Source organism: Colias eurytheme, chromosome 17, assembly GCF_061535395.1.
Source record: "Colias eurytheme isolate Ceu_HAF_F1 chromosome 17, ilColEury1 Martin Lab GWU primary, whole genome shotgun sequence".
Classification (NCBI taxonomy): domain Eukaryota; kingdom Metazoa; phylum Arthropoda; class Insecta; order Lepidoptera; family Pieridae; genus Colias; species Colias eurytheme.
Genome location: NC_142996.1, coordinates 9,679,339 through 9,702,057, shown reverse-complemented (window position 1 = coordinate 9,702,057; position 22,719 = coordinate 9,679,339). Strand labels below are relative to the sequence as shown.

At 38.3% G+C, this 22,719-nt stretch overlaps 1 protein-coding gene across 2 annotated transcripts; it reads left to right on the top strand.

Annotated features, from left to right (window-relative positions):
- The first annotated feature begins 2,825 nt into the window (after positions 1-2,825).
- Positions 2,826-22,326, top strand: enok (histone acetyltransferase enoki mushroom). 2 transcript variants are annotated; one of them, XM_090111902.1, is made up of 11 exons: positions 2,826-4,029; positions 4,923-5,084; positions 6,573-6,724; positions 7,428-8,359; positions 9,469-9,709; positions 10,116-10,513; positions 10,614-14,559; positions 14,837-14,937; positions 16,192-16,358; positions 19,260-19,368; positions 20,539-22,326. In XM_090111902.1, exons 1-11 carry the CDS (start codon positions 3,490-3,492, stop codon positions 20,820-20,822), a joined length of 7,032 nt encoding a protein of 2,343 aa, XP_089968028.1. In that variant the 5' UTR covers positions 2,826-3,489; the 3' UTR covers positions 20,823-22,326. The 2 variants fall into 2 exon arrangements, with proteins under 2 accessions (XP_089968028.1, XP_089968027.1); XM_090111901.1 differs by having other exon boundaries at positions 16,189-16,358.
- Positions 22,327-22,719: the final 393 nt, after the last annotated feature.

Below are 22,719 nucleotides of genomic sequence, written 5' to 3'. Positions count from 1 at the left end.
GCATGTTTGTTTGTACTTTTTACTGGGAGTAATCTTCAAAAGAACTAATGTGGCTGTGAAAATTTTTTTTTATTTTGTATAAAGGAATAAAATTTATAAGTAACAGTAGAAGTAAATTTTAGTGGGATGAGTATTATATTCAGCGTAGGAGGCGGCTACTATTAAGTATTCTGTGGTAGGAGTTCATTGTGTTTCTTATTTTCCATCTTCATAATTTACTTCAATTTGAATTATGTGTGTTTATTTTTAATTTAATACCCACTCAAGTGCTGAACGACCGGGAGCCGGTCGATCCACATTCAGGGGCTTGTGCGTTGCGACCGGCTCCCGGTCGATCAACAGTCGTGGGTTTTGCGTTCGCTTTATAAAACGGTCTAATAACCTTCCTCTTTCTAACTTATATGACATGTTAAGGAAAGAACAGGCTAGCTATAAATCAAGATAACAACATAACCACATGATTTAAGTGGCCCACTTTTCATGACACATTGAGTAGGTAGTTTTTTGTACAAAAAAATAAACAAGGAATGTGTAAAAAAAATGTATGGGAGGGTATGATGTTTTTATTTTCTCGTAAGAAGAGTGTAACAAAGGATCAATAAATATTAAAATCTCACTGAACAGCTGTTTTAATTTTTTATTAGCAGACAAAATGTAACAAAAATTACAGTGCGACACAAAAGAGATGAAAATAAATGAGGGCGCCACCGTCGCTCATATAGCAACACTGATACTGCGACGCAAGCGATCTTGATACTATAGAATAAAAATCCAAAAATCTATATAATATAATCTAAAATAAATACCGCGATTTAAACCGTTATAATTGTTTCATTGTAGCAATAGTGTAAGACAAAAATACATTAGTATTTTAATTGACCTACCTAGGTCAAATTTTACTTAAATGTATTTGGAATTAGTTATTTTATAAAAATCGGTCAAGTGTTTAGACTGCAGAGGCGCACATAGAATCAAACATACAAACAAACAAGCATACATGCAGCTCAAACACATTACCCTCTTTCTGGGTCCGTCGGGTAGAAAAAAACAAGGCGATTTGAAAACCACATATTTTTATTTTTTTTATAGATAAATTTTGTACATTAATATAATTCATCAAAATCTAAATATTCTACTCCTTCAAAGGACTGATCATCACTCTGTTTCGAATTACTGGCAAGAGGGTACGGGACATCTTCAGTATCTGTAAATATGATACAGTAAATGATTTTTTTTTCTTATGGTTTGATTGATTAATAGATAGATAGCTGTATGAAAACAGTTATCACTATACTATGTAGTAAAATCTAAACTAGGTACTTTATTTGAGGCTGGTTGGATTGGATATAACTTCTTGACTCAAATTGTGCTGGTCGCACTATAAAAACTAGTTTTTGTTTACATACAAATAACCTCAAATTAAATTGCGAAAACGTAATAATCGCCATACATACATACATTAAACACTCGTTACTAATGGAATATTCTATTTTACGTAGTACTGAGCAAAAATAAATGGAATCTCACCGGTATATTCTGCTGTACGTTTGTAAACGTTTTCCAAATCAGTCAATAAATTTCCAGCTTGAAATCCGGACAAACACCGAATAAAAACTTTATACACCACATCACGGACACCGCTACGTTTAACCTTTTTCATGATGTCTCCTTTTTTATTTAAATTTCTTGTTCTAAATAACAATTTTATCTCAATAATTCTCCACTTCACGAAAAAAACAACAAATTTTTATTCAACTTGACAGCTACATTGCCAATTCAGGGTTGCCAGGTAATGAAAAACGAATTAGTTCCAAAATAATTAATTTCATCTCTTTTATGTCGTACTATACAAGGGTACATTTGCTTTGACTTACAAGTTGTTTTTATTTATTTAAATGTTACCATGTTTTGACAAGGCATAGACTATTTTATTATCTATGAATATACATATATACTTGCAAATGTGCTAGATAAAGGAATCTGAGATAATCGACTTTAAAAAAATATTGGACCGCCAAAAACCCCAACTGCGGCGGCACCGGGAGCCGGTTCCGCACAAGACCCGATTTTTGCAAAATGGCTCCCGCACTTGAGTGGATAAGAATAGTCTGAAGAACATAAACAGTTATTTTATTAATATTAATATATAAAAATAGTTTGGAAAATCCAAAAGTGCACGCCTCATAATTTTTTTTTAATAAATATTTATTAATTATTATTTTTGTTTATTTAATAACAATTAAACCACATCGAATCAGACCCTGAAAAATGAAAGGGTTCTATTCCTGAGCATACTCAAGCGTAAGAGAAAAAAAAAGACTCGATTAGTAAAGTATTTCGATCGCTATCGTGTTAACAAGAAAAAGGATCCGCACATACAGACACACGGACGTCCAAGACAGAACTTTTTTAAACTGTTTTTTAACTAGTTTAAATAACAAAAATGACATCAAAAATATCATGAACGTTAAAAATAGTGTTTTTTCTTAATATGTGTGTGTATGTATTATCTTACAAGTGCAATGTATGATACATAAAGACATTTTAAGTTTGAAAAATCAGATGTTTTGCGCGAAGTGACAGTAGTACCCACCTCAACGCTTCGCTTATGAGGCGTGCAATATAGAGGACAATAAATTACAAGTGATTACAATACACGATCGTCTTTGTATACAATATTCACAGATATTCTATAAATATTTTTAATCTTTTATAACCATAGACAAACCTAACAAATGATTAGACCATAAACAAAATACGAGTACAAAGTGTGTAGATAATGGTAAATTATAATTAAAATGGCAATACAATATTACCGACAGGATATAAAAATTGTTTTTTCATGTAGCAAGAAATCTGATTGATGGTTTGATAGCCATTTTGAAGAGCCTTTTGTTGGTGTTTTGTGAATGTTTTTATGATAAATTAGCAGAAATTTAAATACATGACAACTGATTAAGCACAAAAAATAAAATAAATTTAAATACGAGCAATCATTAGCCAAAAATAACAGTGTTATTTGTTTTGTGAAGACGCATTGTGAGAAAAAAAAACCGGAACAACTACTAAGTGTATTTCAATATTGTAATGACGTATTATTTTTAGTGATTTAAATATAAAGTGTTTTGGATGTAAAACCAACTGGAAAAGGACGATTGTGCATTTATGAATAAAGACTTTTATTTACGTTGTGTGTAGATTTATTCAAGACGTAAATTGTAATTGCCACAAGATGGCCGCCATTGGATACTCGCTCCGCCAAAACCCGCTTGTGAGGCCCGATGTGTCATCCGTGAGTGAGCACCTTGCGCGCATGTTGTAAGCTGGCGTCTCGTATCGCGGCCGAATTTTCCGGCCGCTTCCAGCGAGGTTCCATTTTATAAAATGGAATTTCGCTCGGGGCGCCAAAATACAATGGGTGTTGACATATCTCAAGCGACTATACCGTACCGTTACTCAGACGGCCGTAACAAATAATCTAAAACAAAAATGATTGAACCAGACGACGTCGGAAAAGAAGTGTGGAAGCGATGGATTCTTGAAGCGATACATAAAATACGATCGCAAAAGCAGAGGCCGAGCGTTGAACGCATCTGTCATGCGATAAGACAGCATCACAACTATCACGAAGATGTTGTTTCGGAGCGTTTAGAGAGAGCCGTGCGCGATGGTGCCGTGTTAAAAGTGTATAATAAGGGTCAGAGCACGTACAAGGATCCATGTGGAGTGCAAAATAAAATTCTGCGGATAGCTGCAGACGCGGATATCACCCGTGTTGTGGCTAAAGCGGTCCGAGAGTTGGGCGAACGAGATGGTTCCAACTTGAAAACAATTGAAAAACATTTGCGGCAAGCATACCAAGTGTCAGTGGAGGAAAACACGGATGTGCGTGCTTTGTTACGAGCTGCCGCGAAGCGTGCGGTGGCTCGGGGGCTGTTGACCAACGTATCTGGTAACTACCAGGTCACAGACCGTCCAGCTGGCGTGGAGCGTCAGAAACTGAAGAAAAGCTCGGAGTCACCCGAAAAGGTAAGTACCTGATACAATGTAAACAAAAGTTTTGTAAACAATATCTGATTAGAAAAACTATATGTTAGAAATCATTGTTTACTTTTGTTAGCATTGGTTGTTTGGCATTGTGAAACTAAAGTTCTAAATGTTTTCACTAAAGTTTTTGTTTACTTATATCATTATAGGTAATTTTTGTTTTCAAAATTTTTAGTTAAGTTACATTTGGTTTTTACTTTAATAAACAAACAATCCACATGGATTTGTATCAAAAAGATTCCCAAGTTACTTTTATTTTATTTATTTACTGTAACTTCCATTTCATAACAATCAATATCCACTTTGTCTTGTATGGAGTTAATAATTTGATAAAAGTGAATACAATATTAAAACAAGATTAATAAAATTTGGAAAATCCAAAAGTGCACGCCTCATAATTTTTTTTTAATAAATATTTATTAATTATTATTTTTGTTTATTTAATAACAATTAAACCACATCGAATCAGACCCTGAAAAATGAAAGGGTTCTATTCCTGAGCATACTCAAGCGTAAGAGAAAAAAAAAGACTCGATTAGTAAAGTATTTCGGTCGCTATCGTGTTAACAAGAAAAAGGATCCGCACGTACAGACACACGGACGTCCAAGACAGAACTTTTTTAAACTGTTTTTTAACTAGTTTAAATAACAAAAATGACATCAAAAATATCATGAACGTTAAAAATAGTGTTTTTTCTTAATATGTGTGTGTATGTATAATCTTACAAGTGCAATGTATGATACATAAAGACATTTTAAGTTTGAAAAATCAGATGTTTTGCGCGAAGTGACAGTAGTACCCACCTCAACGCTTCGCTTATGAGGCGTGCAATATGTAATATTGTAGTATTAATAAGAACACTACAATATTTCAGAAGCTAATTGGAGGAGTGCCTGTCTGTGCAGAGTGTCTAGGGACAGATGCAAGGAATCGCCTGGGTTCTGCGGAGGCGTTGATCTGCTGCACCCAGTGCAAGTCCTATGCGCACCCTACTTGCTTGAATTTATTGGAATATGTCAACCTAAATACTATTAAGGTATGCTTTTGTTTTATTTAATAAAGATTCAAATTTGAATGCATTTATTTAAGAGTTAAAATAAAATTTACATGCTATATTATTAAATTAATTTATTTAGTACATGCTTAGTAGAATACATATATTATGTAGTAATACAAATATATACATACAAATGTATATTGCACCATTTATTAAAAGTATTTTGAAACATTTTTATAACAATAAAACAGCCATAAAAAGAATCAGAAAATGAAAAACATAAATGCTAATTAAATAGAACAGGTTTTTAGATTATACACTTATGTTCAATATAATATGCTTTAAAATAAATAATTGAATGGATTATTTTTGTATAAAAAATTAAATGTTGGTTTTTAACAACAAATATTTTGTTAACCCATTGAGCCCCGAACGGCCCGATCGGTCCTCGACACAATAGATTTTCTATTGTGTCTGTGATTCTGGGGCCTGAGTTATTAAATTGAGCAGCCAGATACTAAATGCTAAGTCTAAAATATTATCTATTTTTAGAAATCATTTGTTTATCCCTCACTTGATTAATTAAACTAATTATTATTATTGCCATCAAATGCATAAAGATAAGCATGATTTACAAAAGTATGTGTTAGGTTTATTTTTAACAACATATAATATCTATTATAATCTATGTAATCAAATGATTGATATATACAATTTCCAATACACAGTGCAGGAAAATGTAATGCAATTATTTACATAATTGTTTTCTTAGATTACATGCATATTAAAACAATGCTGCTTTAATCATGAAATAAAATCACTACATAAAACAAAGTCTCTTCCTGCTATAATATAATATGCTTAGATTTTTAAAACTGCTAAGGACATGTAGTATATAGAGAGGTATTCAAGTAAGGTTTTATATTATTTGTTGATAAAGAGGGTAGACAGGTTAGTTAGTTTTATATAAATAGTTTAATTTGTTTCTGAACATTATGTATATGTAATTTTGATGAAGATGTAGTCATCTGCCCTGAAAACTATATCATCTAGTTAAACAACATTATGTTTGGGCGCATTGGCCCTCTTCATGATGGGCAGCGATGAGCGAGCAGAGGCAATCACGATAGTGTAGCCTAAATGTCTATAATCGGACATCATTTTAGATGATTATTCATAATCGCCATAATGTCAAACCTTGACGATTAATTGTTGGGCTAAAACTGCCCATTCTGATATAATATAATAGGGTCTATAATAATTTGTATACAAACTTTTCAAATTCAAAATCAAATGATTTATTGTTCTTCACAGGTTATAAGGGTTATTACTTATTACGTATGGAGTGATCCGCTGTGATCTGCCATGTGCCGTACAATTTTTAAAAATGTTTTACATATAACTCAGGCCCCGGAATCACAGACACAATAGAATATCTATTGTGTCGTGGACCGATCGGGCCGTTCGGGGCTCGATGGGTTAATTTTGCAACTCAAAGCAGCTAGTTTAACGATATTGTGTGTGTAGAGCGGCCGGTGGTGCTGCGGCGAGTGCGCGCGGTGCGCACTGTGCGGCGCGCGCGGCGAGTGGGCGGCGCGCTGCTCGGCGTGCAGCAGCGTCGCGCACCCGCGCTGCGCGCCGCCGCCCTTCACGTGCGAGACCTGCGCGACTAGGCCTAGGTATGGGAGTATAATTAATTAATTTCGGCTGTTTGTGTAGAAATTATAGATTTTTAACGAATTTTAAACGCGATTTATTCATTATACATATTATTTTCCCGACGTTTCGCAAATTTTGCAGCGAGCATGGTCACAGGGAGACTGAAATGTTATATGTCTTGACGGTCTCGGTTTGTAAACTGCAAAGTGTGCGAAACGTCGGGAAAATAATATAATGAATAAATCGCGTTTAAAATCCGTCAAAAATCTTCAGCTGTTTGTTTATGAAAAATGATAGAAGTGATTAACTATTTGGTCTAGTTATGAATATGGAATTGTATTGTTGTTGTATTATGTTTGAGTTAATGATTTAGATTTTTTTTAATGATGATAAATGAAGTAACTTGCAACTGTGAAATATTATTTTTTAAATGTTGGTCGAGTGAATAAATTTTTAAAGAAAAGATAATGTTACGATTTTTTTGTTGAGTAAAATTAAAGTACTACGTGTTTAACGATGTACTTGAATCTAACAGCATATATTTTGGGATATAGGTTATTCTAGTTTGTCAAGTTTAGTAGTAAATACACTTTATTTTTAAGTTTATCTACACATTACAAACATTGTAACTAGTAAAAAATGGTTATTTAAAGAATCTTTATACACCTTTTAATTTGTTAAACTTGTCGCTATCACAGTATGGATTACTTTTATCATTTTCAGGATGACAATGAGCGGGACGCCCAAGAAACGGAAACCAAAAGCGGCGGCGCGGCGGGCCGACTCCGACGACGAGCCGTCCGACGGTAATGCCTCCCCATACCGCGTCCCGTCCGAACAGAGAATGTCCAAGGAGAAACAAAAGTTCTTCAGATTCTCCGCGTTCAACCTCGTCAAGCGGCGCCGGCGCGAGTCGTCCGAGGACAGCTGGGAGGGCAGCCAGTGGGGCGGCGTGCGCGTCACCCGCGTGCAGCGCCTCGAGCTGCGCCTGCGCCGCTCGCCGGAGCCCGAGCCGCCCCCGCCCGCGCCCACCCTGTTCGAGCGGCTCGCCACCGAGCCCGCTACCGTCTGGGGCTTCGCGGCCGAAGCGCAGAAGCAGCCGCTCCTGCGGGAGGAGCCGCCCCGACCGAGCCCTCCCCGACCGAGCCCTCCCCGAACGAGCTCCCCCCGTCCGAGTTCACGGGCCTCGAGACCTAATCTAGCAGAGATACGGCAAAGGAGACGCAGCAGATGCAGTGATAGACTGCTCTCGACGCTATTCGACGGCCTGTCTGAATTCTATTCGGTGCGGACGGCGTCTAGATCGCAATCGCGGCACAGATCCCGGCCTCCGAAACGCGAAGAGAGCCCGGAGGCGGAGGACAGGCAGGTGTTGAAGGAGACGCGGAGTACGTTTCGGAGGTATCAAGCGGCACTAAAGAAGGAGAAATGCGAGGGGGAGGGTGAGAGGGAGATGGAGGGTGAGAGGGAGATGGAGGGCGAGAGAGAGAGGGAGGGTGAGAGGGAGATGGAGGAGAGGGGGCGGGGCTTGGTGCGGCTGAGCGCGAGCGCGCTGGTGCGCAGCCTGGCGGCGGGCAAGCGCGCGGGCGGCGGGCGCGCGGCGGAGGACGCCAAACTATCGCGCGGCCTAGCGCTGGCGGCCACCAATCAGACGGGTAAGATCGGTTCGCGGCGCGGTGAAAGTGTTCGGTGGATCTGACCGTCTCGCTCTGATTGTTGGCCGCCGGCGCGACGCGATTGCGAGATCTCGATCCCTCCATTGATATACGCCTTTAGCGGCGCGGGCGCTCTGATTCTCTGTTTCGATATGTTGTCGCTATATCAATGGACTCGTCTCGGTTCTGGTATGGGTGTCTCGCAGTCGGCCGCGTGCGAGTCGGGCTTCAGTCGCGATACGATCCAATGCGACGGTGTTTTACGTTAAATTGCGCTTTTATTTTATTCCCTGTTCGGACGGTGAGTTGTACGTTTTCTCTGTTCGGACGTGTCACTTCGGCAGTATCCACACATGCACTTTCGCTCGCGCGTCTTTATATTGTTACTGTGTGTGTTTTATTATTAATTTTATGTTTTTTATTTGTGTGTGGAAATAACTGCATGTATATTTTATGTTCAGTTTGGTGGCCACAATATATTCAATTTATTTTCAGACCTTTATATTGTCAGGCTTTTTCATGTTTCCTCTAAGAATTTGTAATCTTAAATATTTGCATATACATCTCATCATTCATATTCACAACCTATTATGTAACAAAATATCCTCATTAAAAATCATGAGCCACATAATAGTTATGTAAATTAAAAAGATGTTATGATATCAATAACTATTTTGTACTTGAACATATAAAAATAAAGTATTTTTTTTCTTATGTAACCCTTCCTGTCTTTGATCTTTAAAAACAACTAGATACTCAATCCTATACAAAAACGAAATTAAAACTGTCCTAAAATATGTACCTATATCCAAAGAATCAAACTTTAAAGCACATAAAGCTTATTAACATTGTTGTATATTGACAAAATGAACCAAAACGATAATTGTAACGCTAGTTTAGCGTAAAAATGCTGGTCAATATACAAAAAATAAATTCAACCTGAGTCAAATGAAATATTGTCGAATTTACAATGCACCCAAAACTTCACTATTTTTTTTTGGTGATGACGTTGTCTTTGCTTGTGTATCTAGTTGTTATTAACGATCGAAGCTTTTTGTACCAAAACTTTTTTTAAAGACCGACCATAAAAAAGTAAAATAATTTTACAGAAGGGAAGCGTCTCCCTCCCGGCGTAACAGAAGCGGATGCAGAATTATTTGCAGCTGCTAGAACAGCAGGGGGTGGGGAGGAGACTTCGGGGGCAGGGTTGGGGGCAAGTTCGGGGGCAGGGTTGGGGGCAAGTTCAGGGACAGGGGCAAGTTCGGGGGCAAGGTGCCCCTCGGCGATCGAGTTTGGCCAGTGGGAGATCGAGACGTGGTACTCGAGCCCTTTCCCGCAGGAGTATGCGAGGTGGGTCATGTGTATATTACTAGCTTACCGCCCGCGGCTTCGCCCGCTTTGTGTAAAACCTAATAAATGATATACTAAAACCTTCCTCTTGAATCACTCTATCTATTAAAAAAAACCGCATCAAAATCCGTTACGTAGTTTTAAAGGTTTAAGCATACAAAGGGACATAGGGACAGAGAAAGCGACTTTGTAGTGATGTAGTAGGTAAATAATATTTTGAAATGTGAAGTCAAAGTGAATTGGATAAAATATGTTCGTAATTTTTTTGTTACACTAGACATTAATTGTGTAAAGATTTAAATTGTAATACAAGATAATAAACAGTTAACACAATGCAGAAGAAATAACTTAGGTTTAATTTTGTTACTACATTTTTTCTTAAAGTATTACAAAAATCCTCTTGCAGATTACCGAAGCTGTTCCTTTGCGAGTTCTGCCTTAAATACGCGAAAAGCCGCGCAGTTTTAGTGCGGCATCTTGACAAGTGCCTCTGGAGACACCCCCCAGCCACGGAGATATATCGACGTGGAGATATTTCCGTCTTCGAAGTGGACGGAAATGCCAATAAGAGCTATTGCCAGAACCTGTGTCTCTTGGCGAAATTGTTCCTTGACCACAAAACCCTGTACTACGATGTCGAACCCTTCCTTTTCTATGTGTTGACGAAAAATGACAGCAAAGGATGTCATCTAGTTGGATACTTTTCCAAGGAGAAACATTGCCAGCAAAAGTATAACGTGTCGTGCATCATGACGATGCCGCAGTATCAAAGACAGGGCTTTGGACGATTCTTGATACATTTTAGTGAGTGGTGAAATTATTTTTCTTTATTAATTCTGAAATGTTATTTGTTTTTGGGTATAATTGTATGGGACTTGTATTAATTTCGGTATTTCTTTCACAGGTTATTTACTGTCGAAGGAAGAAGGTCAGCCAGGAACTCCAGAAAAACCGTTATCTGATTTAGGCAGAGTATCGTATCACGCCTATTGGAAATCTGTTATTCTGGAATTCCTTGATGAATATAGAGATAAGCCATTCACATTTCAGGATATTGCCTTGACAACGGGAATGCATATGAATGACATAGCTATCACATTTCAGCTGCTTGGTTTTGTAAGATATGTTCCAAGTGACGATACTGTCAAATTAGGCATTTGCGTCGATTGGAATAGGGTCGATAATCACATGAAAAAGCTAAGGGCTAAACCACGACTGGAAATTGATCCTGAATGTCTAAGGTGGACTCCACTACTAGCACCAACAGTGAATCCCTTCAGATCGCCAGAAGAGAATTCAGGTGACCAAGAAACAGAAAACGATGAAGGCGATTTGAAAACAGAGAGTGAACACACTGAAACAGAGCCTGAAATGCCATCTAAAGCGGATAGTGCAGTTAATAATACGGAAAAGGCACCCGACAGCCAAGTAGAAGTTACATCTTCAGGTAGAAGAAGAACGAGGCCGCTCAAGTACAGTGAAAGTACGTATCAAACTACGCCAACAATTAGTGACGGTACAAGAAAACGGAAACGTGACAGTAACAGAAAAATATCGGAAACAATTGAAGAAGAAAAGAAAGACGAAGTTGTCAGAAGGCCGAGAAGTAAAAGTGTGGCGCGTCGATCATCGCGAGTCTTACAGAATGAAGCTAATGAAATTGTTGAAAATAATGTACAGAGTGGTAAAGATGCGTATGCTTCAGACAGTCAAGATAGTCAGGAGAGTTTGGAAACGCGAGTAACTCCGGCTAGCAAAGTAAAGAGTAAGCGAAAACTCGTGTGGCGTGGAAGACAAACTAAGCGGCAACGAATGAACAAGGCCAAAAAAAGGAGCGATTCGCCCGTCGCAAAGAAAACAAAACTCGATGAAGATACATGTAAATCGAATGATATTGATCATAAGGATGAACCAGTGCCTGAAAAAGAAACTGCAGTTCAGGTCAATGATGAAAAAGTTGAAGAGAAAGCTAAGAATTCGGAAGAGAGTTCGGAAGACTCGTCAGGTGAGGCGGACGATGAAATGGATGTTGAGGAAGGAGAAGATAGGAAGAGCGTCGCAAATAAACCCGCTACGCCACGACCCATCGAGGAAAACAGTACGGATAACCACACCAGTGATATGGAACTTGATAGCATTCACATGGATTCACCAAAATCGATCGCGGAAAAAGATCAAGTTATCAATGAAACAACAGATAATAAATGCGACCGTGAACCCCCTCTACAAAATCTGGAAAACCTTAATGTGAATGCTGATGAAAGCGAAAACAAAGCCAGTGAACCTGAACCAAAAGAGAAAGAAATGACCAGGAACGGAGAAATTAAATCACCAGCAAAATCAGTTCTAGATGATAAGGACACGATCATCATTTCAGAATCGGACGATAATAATAGCCAAAGTTGTCCACTTCCATCTCCTAAAGCAAATGATATCATACCAGTTCAAAATAGTGAGTCAAAACCAAAGGAAATACAAGAAAATGAAAGTCCTTCCAAAGTTATGCCTGTAGTGACCACAGAAAATGCGCACATAGTCTTAGATGCAAAAGGACCTGAAGATATCAGCAGGAATAAATCATCAATAGACCTTATTGTACCGAATGTTGCTAAAATACATCAAATAGAAACTATAGTTGTGGAAGGAGAGTCAGATAATCCTAATTCGCCTCAAACAGGCATTTCTCCTAAGAAAAACGATAAAACCGTCATAAGTGAATCGCCAAAAGCAAAGAAATCACCTGAAAAAATGAATGCTGATAGTATTTCTGAACAGAAAAAGTTTGAAATACGAAAAGAGACTGTAATACATCAGAATATGGATGACACAAAAAACACAGAGAAAAGGTCACCCAACAAAATTGAGTCTATCATTCAAAGTTTGGATCCTCACAGAGATGTTATAAGTATGAAACGGCCTGATCCACCAAAAACAGATTCATTCATAGACATTACAAGTAAATTACATAATCCGATTACCAGCCAAGAAAGTGAGATAACGTTTCGAAATGATACATTAAACACTCGTAAAGATGAGATTGTCGTATCCAGGAGTATAATTGAGACCAACATGCAAAATTATCAAACATCCATGAGCAATTCTATGACAATTCAACCTATTAACTCGATGCAGCATACTTATATGAATCATAGGCCGCCAGTCACTAAGGAATCGCAAGGTGTTCAAACTGACAAAGTTCTTATTAAAACTAGTGAACAAAATAGAGTCATGACAAGTATGCCGGACTCAACACCCGTTATAAGTAAAACTACGACGAAACTCGAAGTTCCACATCCTATATCATCTCCTGTAGTCAATCCTGTATCAATACCAAAAGTCCCAAACGTGACTGATATTAATTTTTTACCGCGATGTCAAAGCGCTAACGCCGCTGTCAATATGGGCTTGGAAAGAACTGATTTGGATCATACGTTTGCAAACAACTCGCTACAAACTGCGTTAAGTGGCTCTATGAACATAATACAAACAAGTTCTCAAGATAAGAACGATCCCAACCAAAGGCCAAGAGAGAAAAGTAAACTTCGGGACATTAGGGTTAACTCTGCGCACAGTAAATTAGAGAAAACTGATAAAAAGCCTTCTAAAAATGATACGCCAAGAAGCACTCCGGAGCCGAAGATGTTTTTTCCAGACCAAAGTGCAAACGCAAGGAAGCCAGAGACGTCTGTTCCAATAAACGTCATAAATTCCGTCACGGTCACGAGCAAATCTGATACTAAATCCAGTGAGGCGCCGAAGAAGCAAGATTTTTTTAAGAAAGAAAAATCTAACACCACAAAATGCGAGACAAAAAACGTTTCTGCTAAACATGACAAGACTTGCAGCTCGCAGCTATTAAAAGCGGATCAAAATGATTTAAACAAAATGTTGCCGAAATTTAAATATGACAATGAACTCGTTCCAAAGGCGGACTATACGATGAATCAAATCCCAAACTACCATACAACACACGCTCAATATCCACAATGGCCGCCGTGGGATCCGACGAGGTTGCAGAGCACGTGGGATCATAACAGGTTTCTTGACATGAAGAACAACGACAAAACCTACCTCGACAAATTCCAAGGGTTCAACTTGCCGCATTTAGATCAAATGCAGAAGTCGCCGCAAAAGTTCAACCAGAAAGATTTTCACAATATCGCGTACAGTGCGCTCTCTAGCAGCATTTACACGACGCAGCTGTCGCACTATAAGGAGGCTAAAGCTCCGACAAGCAAAGCGTCTGAATGCAGCCAAAAGAACGAATGCAAGCCAACTAAACAGTCGAAAATCACGACCGGTTGTCAGACGCAATGCGAGCCGAAGAAGTCGCAGTCGCACAACGAAGCTCAAATGAAGCAAATGATGCAGCGGCAAGTGAACAAGCAGCCCGAAGTGGCGACGAGTTGCGCGGAGTACCGGCAACAGAGCCCGCAAGTTCTCACCTCGCCGGGCTGCAAGTCGTACCAGAACGGACCTTGCATACAGGAGAAGGAAATCGAGAAGAAGTCTCGCCAGCATTCGAAGAAAGAAGAGTCTCCGAAAGAGAACAGTAAAGAAGAGATGTGCGAGTCTGTTAGTCCAGCTCTACAGTCTATGGGGGTGTATACGCCGGACTCTACGAGTAACTCGGTGCATTCAGTGCAGTACCCGGCTTGTGAATTAGATGTTAGCCAGTTGGGACTGGAATCTCCGACCAGTATAGGCTCAGACCTGGCGTCTCCATGCTCCATGATGCACATGCACCCGGCGCCAAGCCCGCAGTACCCGCACTCGTCGATACACATACCGTCGATCATGAGCCAACCCAACCAGCCGCCGAAACAACAGAAGATCAATAATCGGAATAGGTAAGTTGATTTTTATTGGTACAGTTATGATTAAAATATATTTTCGCATATACTTAAAACTGTAGACTATAAAAAATTCTAATTTGTATTTGTTGCTTGTTTATAGCTAAAGTAAATATAACCTAAGTTTTATTTAAATAATTCAATAGATACGTGTATAAATTCGTAAATTTCTTGCTTTACATATTTTATTTCAAAATCAGTTTTCTATAATTACAATTATGTATAATATTTTCGTGAATGTGTCGTGATATTTATGACTTGTTTCTTTAAATAGAAACAGCTCAGCCAGCGGCAACGCGGAGAGCAAAGCGATGCGCAGCGCGGCAACGCCGCCCGCGAGACATCGTGCAACGCCGCCCGCACATCAGCCGCATGGTAAGATTCTTAGTTACTATTTGTTTGGGAAAATAATAAACAAATTAAAAATAATAAATATGCACTTTGTTGAAAAGTTTATTCATGCTCTATTAAAATTTTTTGCTTTTCACATCCTTCGGTCTGCAAATCGCAATTCTCCACTTAACTGTACCTAATTCCATAATTGTGATGAAATCAAGCACGGGCTGCGGTTTAATTTACATATATCACAATTTTCCATCTACATAATATTATATTGTACAATGTTCAACATTTCATTTTTCCACTTAATTGTACCTTTTTCGTATCGTAATTTTCCACATAATTTTACCGTTTTCCACAGTTGTGTGTTTTTCATTTCCTTGAGACTGTTGGAATGCACTACTTGTCTGTACCATTTACATGGTGTACTTTAAGTTATTACGTTACACTAATTACGAACTTTAGTACACCATGTATGATTTTTTTGGGGCAGGGGCAGGTGGGCCACCTGATGTTAGTGGTCACCACCGCCCATAAACACTTGTAACACTAGAAGTGTTGCAGGTGCTTTGCCGGCCATTTATGGATAAATAAGCTCTTTTCTGATTGATGATTCGAAAGTGCTTCTAGAAGTTAACTAATGAATGAAATAAATGTTTGTTTTTGAGCTATTGCATAGCTTCTATCGCGGGCCTTGAGCGCGCGGACCGAATCCAGAAATTCCGTAACGAAAAAACCTCACGCTCCCCACTCCGACGGACACGGAGGTGTGGCTTGAAGGCATAGCATACAATAGCTTTACCGCGGCAGTCCTCGAATGTCACACGTCTTTTTACACGCTTTTTATTAGCTTCACCTATATGTTTGTAAGTTTGTTTGTAACCGACTTCTTTGGGCGAGATTTTGACCCACTTTAAACGGCCAGATTTCGTTCAAACTTTGTAGATTTATTGAGGACCGATGATAATACACTAATTTGGATAAAATTATTCCATTTTTCAATTTGCAAAATATTTTCTATTTTTTAGTTCGGTTTTCTATAAAAAGCGTGTTTTTTAGTTTTTGAAGTGAAAACTTCTTTAGCGGCGTTGGGTATAAAATCTTAAACTCGCGTCAGGACACGTGGCCTGATCGAAAAAGCGTTTTTTAGCCCTTATATTCCATGCGTAAGACGGATACCATTCCAAAATATCAAACATGCTGAACGTTAATAATCAAGTTTTCACTTCTGCCGGCACTCCCGGAGTGCAACCCGTTTTTTTTAAAACTATTTATTATTATGTTTAGCAGGCGTGATGCAATCAAGTACGAGTGGTGGGGGCGGGTACCAGGGCGGCTACCTGGGGTTCCAGCAGCAGCAGCAGTACCACGCGGGCTGGGCGCCGTCGTGCTCGCTCGCCAAGCTGCAGCAGATGGCCGACGCGCCGCAGCACCCGCCGCACACGCCGCCCGCGCAGGTTATATTCAACTATCTATTTATCAAACACATCTATTTATCGACAACTAGCTTTCCGCCCGCGGCTTCGCCCGCGTTTTCAAAGAAAAACCCGTTCCCGTAGGATTTCCGGGATAAAACCTATCCTATGATGTCCTTTCTCGGGTATCAAAATATCTCTATACCAAATTTCATGCAAAATTGGTTCAGTAGTTAAGGCGTGATTGAGTAACAGACAGACAGACAGAGTTACTTTCGCATTTATAATATTAGTATGGATTCACCTACTTTACGTACAGCGAGAAAAAACTGTTTATGATGTAGAAAATAGTTTGGATTTGTGTCACCCTTGAACAAAAATTTTGTATACGTTAGTTTACTATTGCGTGAATAATGATAACTTGATACTTATAATATACTAGCTTTCCGCCTGCGGCCTCGTCCGCGTTTTCAAAGAAAAACCCGCATAGTTCCCGTTCCCGTGGAATTTCCGGTCACCGGCTCAGTGAAAATGCAGCTTTCTAATGGTGAAAGAATTTTTGAAATCGGTCCAGTAGTTTATGCGTGAAAACCATACATACATACATACATACATAATTACAAACCTTTCCTCTTTATAATATTAGTATAGATAAGCTAAAGAGTTTGTTTGTTTGTTTGAACGCGCTAATCTCGGGAACTACTGGTCCGATTTGAAAAATTATTTCGGTGTTAGATAGCCCATTTATCGAGGAAGGTTATAGGCTATACAGAGTGTAATCACAGTATTACCATTATTTCCTACAGTAAGGAATCGCCTTTGATGTCGCGCGATGCCGCCGCCAGCGTAGGTAATGACGCTGCCACACGAAAATACGCTAGGGTTGCAACAAATGGGAAATAAAACAATTGTGATTATTAATATTATGATGAAATCTTTATTCATATGTACATTCAAAATAATTGCGATTATTAAATCTGATGTAATTATTTGTTCATAAATATATAATTACAGATATTGCACTGCTAAATTTGGACTACACTTTATTTTTGGATGTTCTTAATGTATATTATAACATTTAACTAAGTAATGCATTCGCATTGGGATGTACAATCTGATTAGAAAATAATGAGGACAACATATATACATAGCTTTGATTTTAATTCAACAGATACAATTAATACAATCTTTCTGAAATATTGTTTCCTTCTGGGATTTCAATGTAGATTTACATCCGTAAACCGAACAGTTTGTGCGCGCCATAATAGAATATGTAAGTACCTATGTATAATAAAATTATTACACAAAAAATACGACTGCGTCATCCTTTCGCGCTAGGTAAAGCAAACTAAGCGTGTTTGCTTTACGCGGCCCGCGTCGCCCGACCACCGCCAGTTCCCCTCCGTTTCTCTGCACAAGTACATTCGTCGCACTACTGTAGGAAATAATGGTAATACTGTGGTGTAATCGTTAAATGTGCACAGGCGATTTTTCCGTAAGTATTACAGATAACAAAAAACTTTAAACTGATATCGAAAGTACTTAACCTAATGAGTAAAATGGCAGTAATAAATTTTTAAAAATAAATCGAGAAATATCAAAAAAATGATCTTCTCTTTTTTTGGTTTTCTGCTTTAATTACTTCGCAAATTTGAAGTGGCATTTTCCACGCTTTTTCCGGACATTTTCACGCATTTTCCGTATATTTTCCAGATATTTTCCAAGCATTTCCCGCGCATTTTCCGGGATTTTCCCGGGCATTTCCCAAGCATTTCCCAGGTATTTTCCGGATATTTTCCAGATATTTGCCAGGCATTTTCCGGACATTTCCCTGACATTATCCGGGGATTTTCCAGGCATTTTCCACGCTTTTTCCGGGGATTTTCCAGGCATTTACCACGCTTTTTCCGGACATTTTCACGCATGTTCCGAACATTTTCACGCATTTTCCGGGGATTTTCCAAGCATTTCCCAGGCATTTTCCGGGATTTCCCCGGACATTTCCCAAGCATTTCTCAGGCATTTTCCGGATATTTTCCAGGCATTTCCCAGACATTTTCCGGACATTTCCCTGGCATTTTCCGGGGATTTTCCAGGCATTTTCCACGCTTGTCCCTGATATTTTCACGCATTTTCCGGATATTTTCCGGGCATTTTCCAGGCATTTTCCACGCTTTTTCCGGACATTTTCACGCATTTTTCGGGAATTTACCGGGCATTTCCCAGGCATTTTCCGGGAATTTCCCAGGTATTTTCCGGGGATTTTCCAAGCATTTCCCAGGCATTTTCCGAGATTTTCCCGGACATTTTCACGCATTTTCCGGGAATTTACCAGGCATTTTCCGGGGATTTTCCAAGCATTTCCCAGGCATTTTCCGGGATTTTCCCGGGGATTTCCCAGGCATTTTCCGGATATTTTCCAGGCATTTTCCACGCTTTTCCGGACATTTTCACGCATTTTCCGGATATAAGCGTGGAAAATGCCCGGAAAAGTCCCGGAAAATATCCGTTAGATTTAGTCATGTTTTGATAGCTTGTTAAAGTTATTGTTTACGCGTAGAATAAACGAGTTTTGACGAAAGTTAGTGCTAAATGCAGAAGTAAAGATAGGAGTATATTTACGAGATAAAATATGTTGGTATTAAGGCGGCAAGCAGTCGGTCTCAACTGCTTGAAGCAGTCCGTGTGCGGCTACCTCGCTGAATGGACTATCTAACACCGAAATAATTTTTCAAATAGGACCAGTATTTTCTGAGATTAGCGCGTACAAACAAACAAACTCTTCAGCTTTATCATATTAGTATAGATATACAGTAAAACCATAGAATAAATACTCTAACACGACAAGAAGCGACACCCAAGCATGTGTGCTAGTAAAATTGCTGTGTAAATAAATGTACTTATGAAGTTGTTAACAAAAATGTTTTTATTCTTATCTTCCAGTACGGACAACAAGCGGGTACTCCGCCAAGTGGTCACTACCACGCGCCGAAGTACTATGCGCCGGCGCATAACCAACTCGACTCGCCACGGAACACAAGAAACGCTACCAGTTAGTATGCCTGTTTTATTTATTTTGTTTTGTTGAAGTGAAAACTTCTTTAGTGGCGTTGAGCACTTTTTCTGTAATGGGTATAAAATCTTAAACTCGCGTCAGGACACGTGACCTGATCGAAAAAGCGTAAGACGGATGAATATCAAACATGCTCAACGTTAATAATCAAGTTTTCACTGCCGGCACTCTCGGAGTGCAACCCGTCTTTTTTTACAATTCTCACGTTATGACTTAGTAGCTTTTCGCCCGCAGCTTTGTTCGCATAGTCAGAGGAAAACCCGCGTAGTTCCCGTTGCCGTAAGATTTTTGACATAAAAACTGTCCTATGTGTTAATGCAAGTTAACCTCTATGAGTGCCAAATTTCACGAAAATCGGTTCAAAAGTTTTTTTCTTGAAGGAGTAACAAACAAAAAACAAATAAACATCATATAAACTTTCGTATTTCTAACATTATATTATTAGGATGCATATGTTTATGTGAGTTAAAAAATTGAAGCACAAAAAAATTGTTATGTATGAATTGTCTATTTGTTAATTTAATTTTTCAATAGACAAAATGCAGATGGAAAATTTGTAGTTTTAGTATTTTTCCTTTGTTGTTGTCATAATAAGCGAAAAAAGCTTATGTAAATTTGTTTTCAATATAATTATCTGCATTTATGAAATGAATCATTTTTGCATATTTGTTATTATTTATTTTTATTATAATGAATATTTAATCTCTATCCAAACTTGATCCAAACTGATGGGAAATATTTATGTGGTCTACTTGAATGTCTGTCTAGAAGGAATCTATTCTTCATTCTTTGCAATAATAACTGTTGGAGCTAATTTGAACTTTTTGGACGTGAACAAACCCATTCACTACAGGACATTGGCAAAATTGTGGCAACGCAGTACTGCCATAAATTAAAAAAGACGGGTTGCACTTCGGGAGTGCCGGCAGAAGTGAAAACTTGATTATTAACGTTCAGCAATTGATATTTTGGAATGGTATCCGTCTTACGCATGGAATATAAAAGCTAAAAAAAAAAAATCCGGCTTACGCTTTTTCGATCAGGCCACGTGTCCTGACGCGAGTTTAAGATTTTATACCCAACGCCGCTAAAGAAGTTTTCACTTCAATATTGAATTGAATTGCAATAATAATGTTTCAATACTTGCAGGTAACCTCAGTCAAATCCAACACGTGCCGATGGGCCCTGGTTCGCGCATGTCGCCGAACTTGAACACGCATCTCCTCAATCAATACAGTTTAAACGGTTACCGAGTGCCTCCGCAGCAGCAGTTCAACAACCTGCCCGTGCAAATGATGAACGTACAACCAAGTGTACAGTACCCTGCCCCAGATCCAAGGGCACAACAACCTAATGTGTACGCCTATGCGGGGTATATCAACCCCCCACCACCTTTGACCATGCAAACTTTAAATTCGACCATGCGTCGGTAGCCTCGACCGAAGACACAGTGCAAGTGATAGTGCAGTGAAAGTGCAGAAATAGTGATTAAACTGTGTACTAAGAATTGTATCGGACGTTTGTTTGGGACGGTTTCGCGAAATTTAACTGCGTTGTGACTTATGCGGGAACTGATTGACCACAAGTGTTAAGTTATAGTACAAATAATGTTAGTGTAAATATGGAAACGTAACACCACTTGAGTTGCCTTGTCAGTGTTTCAGTTGGGGCAGCTTTTTGTTTAAGGGCGTATGTGTAAGGGGTGGGGCTAATTGCTGTTAACATAGCATAATTCTGTCATGAAATGCTTCCGAATTTCGTCCAAATGTTTTTAAATGGTAATTGTAACTATGTTTTCTGTTTATTTATTATTTTTAATAATTTTATCAATTTATATAGAGTGTAATGTTTTATTAATTTTTGGGCAATTTGTTCAGGTTTTTGTTATGAATTGATCACTACAATTTGGCCCCACCCCAACTCGCAACGATGTTTGTAAAAATAATGTGTATGTAGATTCTCTCTGAGGAAACTGACGAAATGCTGAGAAAAGTACAAAATTACTGAATAAAAATGTATTTAAAGACTTATTTTGTATTTGTACCGTCAATGAAATGTAGCATAATAATTGTATAGTGCAATAAAGTGTGGATACAATTGCAATTTTTATCCGTTTACAGTTTAGATATCGGCACATGAACTGTGATAATCTTTTGATCGGACAGTAATATATCGGGGCGTGTTAAATCATGTAATTAATATTGTATAACTCCCAAAGAAATCATAAGTATTAAGTGTTTTAATGAGAGTTGCGTGCAATCGATTCGGAAATTGTACCGTTTATGTAAAAATTTGTTTAAAATGCTTATGTTTTATGTGTATATGCTGTTTTGTTTTTCCATTGAGATGTAATATACATACATTATCTGTACAGTCCGTGAATAGTAATAATATTATCATAGGTCCGTCTGATCTGTTCATAAAAGTGCCTCTTTCTCGTCCCAAACTATGCTTAATTCCAGTGTAAGATATTGTAAATGGACCGCTTTACTTAACACAAGGCTGTATTCATAGGATCAATGACGCTAGTGTATTTGTATAATAATTTTAATTTTATCCATGTGATAGCATTAGTTCACGTTAGCGAGTATGATTGGTGAGCCATTTCATATGAAACGGGCCTAAAGATTAATTTTATATTTTTTTAATATAAGTTTTAACAAGCTAATTTCTTTTACGCTTTACGTTTAAGGGTTATTTTTCGTGTTATCCTAGTTATTTATTGCCAAATGTTATTAACAATCGCGGTAATTAAATTTTAAGTTACGATTAGTTGAGCGTCGTCGCGAGACGAGGCGTCCGTACAGTAAATTATTTGTAAGATCTGCTCCTTACGTTATGAATGTTATTTGTTACTAATGTGTAGAATAAAGAATATTGTAAATACAATAACACTAAGACCTTGTAGCAGGTGTTATCACACAAAATATAATTTTGTGAAAATTTGTGCAGTTTTATTTCATACCTGGTGTACTACCACATAAACTCATACCCTCACCATTTTATTTTTGAAAAATTTATTCTGCATAACGACTCGACTACTTTTTCATGCTGTGTAGATTCAAAAGCGAATAAAATTATTTCTTATATGAAATATAAAATAATCGATTTTTAATGTTCAAACATCGTTACATACCTTCATTCATACGAAAGTGTGCGTAACGTGGCCAAAGTTCGGCATGGTTACTGTTACGCCTGCTATTTGAATTATTGACGACACAATGCCATCTTAGCTTCGCCTGGGCGTAAGTTCAGCGGCAACCATCGAGATATATGTACTACTACATACTATCTCGATGGCGGCAACTTATTTTGTAGAACATACATTAT